The sequence below is a fragment of the Merops nubicus genome, unplaced genomic scaffold, assembly GCF_000691845.1.
Source record: "Merops nubicus isolate BGI_N331 unplaced genomic scaffold, ASM69184v1 Scaffold49981, whole genome shotgun sequence".
Lineage (NCBI taxonomy): Eukaryota > Metazoa > Chordata > Aves > Coraciiformes > Meropidae > Merops > Merops nubicus.
Window position 1 is genome coordinate 1 of NW_008589896.1, and position 4,600 is coordinate 4,600.

General features: G+C 53.6%; 1 protein-coding gene across 1 annotated transcript; it reads right to left on the minus strand.

The window, feature by feature from the left end:
• Positions 1-11: 11 nt before the first annotated feature.
• Positions 12-3,921, minus strand: FRMD7 (FERM domain containing 7; the record flags this gene model as incomplete). Its single annotated transcript, XM_008949719.1, has 9 exons — positions 12-215; positions 397-472; positions 574-642; positions 871-1,034; positions 1,297-1,392; positions 2,488-2,635; positions 2,821-2,935; positions 3,068-3,165; positions 3,843-3,921. Coding segments are annotated over 9 exons (1,049 nt in total), but the record flags the coding sequence as incomplete, so codon positions are not given.
• Between the last annotated feature and the right edge of the window lie 679 nt (positions 3,922-4,600).

Here is a 4,600-nt window from a genome sequence, read left to right on the forward strand (position 1 = left end):
TCCAGCTCGGCATAGAGCAGAGGGAAGGCAGATGAACTTTTGGAGTGGGGCAGGAAGGTAGGCGATGCTTCGGGCTTGGAGCGCTCCAGCTCAGCAGCGAACATCACCTCCACGGCAGAGCTCCGGCGCCGGCTGTCCAGGGTGGGCTCGGAGGTGTGCACCCCATTGGCATGGTAGGAGCCCCGGCCGCTGTAAGCCAGGCGCAGCTCCTCCACCTGAGCAAGGACAGAGGGTCGGTGGGTGTCCAGACTCCCAGCTGGGCCAGCGGGCAAAGCAGGGCCAGCAATAGGCCCATAGAGCCAAGGATCTGGCTTGGCCACCAGCCTTCTCTGCCAGCTGGGGCCACCATGCCAAGACCTGTTCCCCTCCATCAACCCCAGTGCTGAGGGGAAATACCTGCTTGGAGACGTCAGTGAGGAGGTCTGGGGAGGAGCGACACTGCCTCTCATCATAGTGGGATGTGTAGTGCTTCCTACAAGGCCAAGAGCATGGTGGGCTGTGTGGTCAGTAGGCCTCCACCTCAAAGCCCGGGCATTCCACTCCCCCACCCCACCCCTCATGCCCCCTCAGTACCTCTCGAAGGGCAGGCTCTTCCTCTTTGCCTTCCTCCCATGCTCCAGCAGCTGCCGCTGTGTCCTCCCACTGCAGCAAGGGGGGGAGAGGTGTGAGCAGCACCACCAGACCCAGCCCTGGCCATCCCCACGTCCTAGGGGAGGTGAGGGCATGCAGCAGGACCAAGGCAGCGGTCTCCCCGTAAAAAGCAGCTGTTGGGCATCACCTCACATCTGGCCAAGTCCAACATAAAAGGGAGTCTCTGAGCCATCTCCATACCCTTCCTGGCCTGCATTCATTTTCCCCCCAGGACTTTACCTGTAGCGGAAACTGGAGCCCTTGCTGCACAGAAGGGCTTTGGGCTTTGACTTTGGTTCTTCAGACAGCCTGAAGAAGGCATGGTACTCCACACATGTCTTCCAGAAAGCCTTGCAGGCATCCCGGCTTGCCATGGTGAACTCCAGCGTGTCCTTGCACAGTGCCTGCATGGCCAGAGACAAATGAGCTGGTGTCAGAGGCATGGGGCCATTTGCCCTCCTCACCTCCCAGAAGATCACAGTGGCTTGGTGGCTCTGGCCTCTGGGGACATGGAGGGGTGGCACATGCCATGATCAAGGAGAGGGGGAAGAAGAATCACCCATGAGCAGCAAAAATGGATTTAATTCAAAAATCTGACATGTCGCGTGGCTGATCCTCTGTCCAGCTGTTCCTGCACCTGGTAGCTGCCTGCAACATGGTACTTACAGAGATGTTTGCATGGAGCTTGATGAGAAAATGCTTTCTCTTGAAACTCAGTTTGCGAATTTTGGACCAGTTGAATGTGTTGATCTTCGTATTGCCCTGCAAGGATGGACGCAGCGGTTACAGCAGGATGGGGCAAACAAGGATTGCAGAAATACCATGGGCCAAGACCTGAGCTTGTACACAAGACCCCAACATCACTCTCACTGCTGCTGAGGTCTGAGGAAGGTGTGCTGTGACTTGCTGGTTAACAATTAGTTGATCCCCAAAAGTGAGAATTGAGGTTCAGGGCTTAATTCTGCCTGCTCTGCTTTTTGTACAACTCCAGGATCCCGAGACAAACCTCACAGAGGTCAAGACCCATCCGTCCCAGCTCAAATGTCACATGAGTTAATGCAGAATCGGGCCTCTAAAAATAAGACCTTCCTCTGCTTTGCTGGGAAACATAACAGAGTTCAGCTCACTCACATGCCTTTAGTCCCAGCTTAAGCAGGCAGCAAGCACACCTCACACCTCCTTATCCTTCCACATCGATTTAGAAGCAGCCACACAACACTGGTGTCACAGCAGGACCAGGTGAAATTGTGTTACTCCACACTGTGGCACCGAGACCCTCTCAGCTTTCTGAGCGACCCACGTTTTAATGGGATCAGAGATGCTCTAATTATGCACAAGGGATGTTTATGGCTCTGAATAAATAACTAGGTCTGGCAGCGTTAATTATGAGCAGCAGACCCACAGTTAGGATTCTTTTTCCCCCTGCTCTGGCAAGGTGTTCCCAGGTTGAAATTAGGCGGTGTGGGAGGCGAGTGCTGCTCGTGCTGGCTGCCACCAGGCTGTGTTTACTCTGCAGCTGCAGGGTGGTTACAGCGTCACGCGGTGACGCAGCGCGGGGGGCTGCTTTTGCTGGAGGAGTACACCGTGAACACGTGTGACGCAGCCGTGCAACCTGTGGTGCTTACAGGGCCGCGCTTGCCATGACAAGAGCCAAGAGAGCCCGGGCAGGCGTGGCGGCACGCGGTGGGCTCTGATGGAGGCGGGGGGCTGAGCCCCAGGGTGTGCTCCCTTTTGTAGCATTTGGGAGTGGTTGGAGCATGCAGCGGGAAGAAGGGTCTTCCCCGACTGGAGGTGGTGTCCGTGGGGAAAGGTCACCTCCCCTGGGTGCTGGCAGCCCGCCCTGAGCCCCGGGCTTACCCGCAGAACCAGCACCCCCATGTGTGTCACGGCCAGATTGATCTGTGTCCCCTCACCATCACTGGCGGGGTGCGGGCGGATCCCATACATCTCCAGCTTCCTGGCCACATCCAGCAGCTGAACATCTGACTCGGCCGGTGTCTTCCCACTGGAGACACAAACACATTGGTAAGGGACAAGAGTGGGAAAGCAGCTGCTGAAATGGGCTGAAAAAAAGATGCCATTTTGGATGTGCGCATGCTGGCATCACACCACAGCCTGCCTGCTAATGGGAACAGCCCCAGGCTCCCATCAGGTGCTTTAGGTGGGTGACTGTGGCGGAGCAGCCCTTACCCATGTCTCCGATGGTAGTGCATGATTTTGTTGTCCAGGTACTCCTGGTTGGGCAGGTACCTGTGGGTCGCCAGGTGCTCCTGGTCCGTCTCCTCGTGGAAGTCACCCAACTCAGCTGCGAGGGGCATGGGGAGAGCATGGGTCAGGCTGTGAGGTCTCTCTCCGAGGGGCAGGGGATGCCATTGGCTACCCAGCCAAAGCCCCGTCCCCTAGGAGGGGACACCACCCCTGAGGGCACTCTTCTTACACTGCAGCAGGTGGGAGACGAGCAGCGCTGCGCTCTTATCGCTGCAGGGCAGCCTCCCCAGTGCCAGGTCCTTCTTGATCTGGAGGGTGAAGAGGTACCTGTGGAGGGGGACAGGAGCATGCCCTAGGACAGGAGCAGGGCTCAGCAGAGAGCTGAGCTGGCCCCGTGCCTCTCCTTGCCCTTGCCCCTGTTTCATCCAAGGGATGCAGGTCCATGTGGTCACGAGAGGAGCATGCAGCCCTTGCAGAAGGCTACAGCTGAGCACCACCATGACCAGTAGGCCCCTGCCATTGAAACTGTAGGTTTCAGAGTTAGCATTCCTTTATGTTTTGAAGGCATTTGCATATCTTAGGCCTAATGCTCTGCAGAAGTACTTAGTTTCATTCTTAGATCCTGCTTTCAGTGTTTTCTCTAAAATGTAAGAGCTAACAATGTCATTTTGAAAAATAAAACTCCAGTTACTCTTTCAGAACTTGAGGCAGGAGCTAGTCTGAGCAACGTCAGACTTGGTGCCCAACTGGTGAAGCATTTGGCAGTAAACAAATTGCAGCCTCTTAAGACAGCTGATCCTCCCAGTGGATTTTGTTTAAAAACAGATCAGGAAAAGATATTATTTCTGATTTTATTCTGTAAAGTACAGAACTCTTTCAATACTTAGGGTAACCACTGCTCACAGACAAGTTTGGCTGGATAAAGATGAGGAATTGAATGCATGCTTTGTGATTACAAAAATACAGGACTGTTCAGTAAGAAAGTAGCAGAACAAGTACTGTACCTGGTCAGCTCTTCTCTCAGGTGGCTGGGGTCCACTGGGAAAAATTTCACCATAAATTTGAAAAGAACCTCCTTAGGATCTTAAAACACAACATCTTCATAAGTTTTCTTTTACGTGTCTATTGAGAACATTTACAACTCTCTTCACATATACTGTCTCCTTACAGAGTAAATTACTCTGGTTCCTTACAAATCAGGGCTGGAAGCCTTGAACATCAGGGAGTCCAGCCTGCCCCCCAGAAACCAGCTTGCCTAGACCCCCAGTGTTACCAATGGAAGCAAAGGGGGAGTTGGACACCTAAATAATACGAAAGAGAAAATGCCCCAGTAATGCTTTAAATTGTAAAGACTTGTGTTAGGAGGGGAGTTTACATAGAGTGGTTCCAGGGGTGTTTGTCCAGAGCATGGCCAGAGCCTCACTGTAATTGCCATCAGTGGGGCTGTACATTAATGTCAGCCCTCCAAGCATTTGGGGTGCAACAGCTCTGTTGGAGGCTGTTTGAGCAAACCTCTTTCATGGGATGAGTGAGAGCAAGCAGCAAAGGCAAAGAGCATGGAGGGACGAAGGCAATTTTGTAGGCACTGACTCTCCCAGGACACCAGGGGACAGCTCATGTGCTCCTGGAGGAACAGGTGAGAAGAGACAAGAAAGAAGAAAGCAGTGCCTAAAATAATCCCATTTCTGATGCACCCAGAAAGGGGAGGCTCTTTACCAGTCTTAATTCATGCAAACACTGTCCTGTAGCCACCCTATGGCAA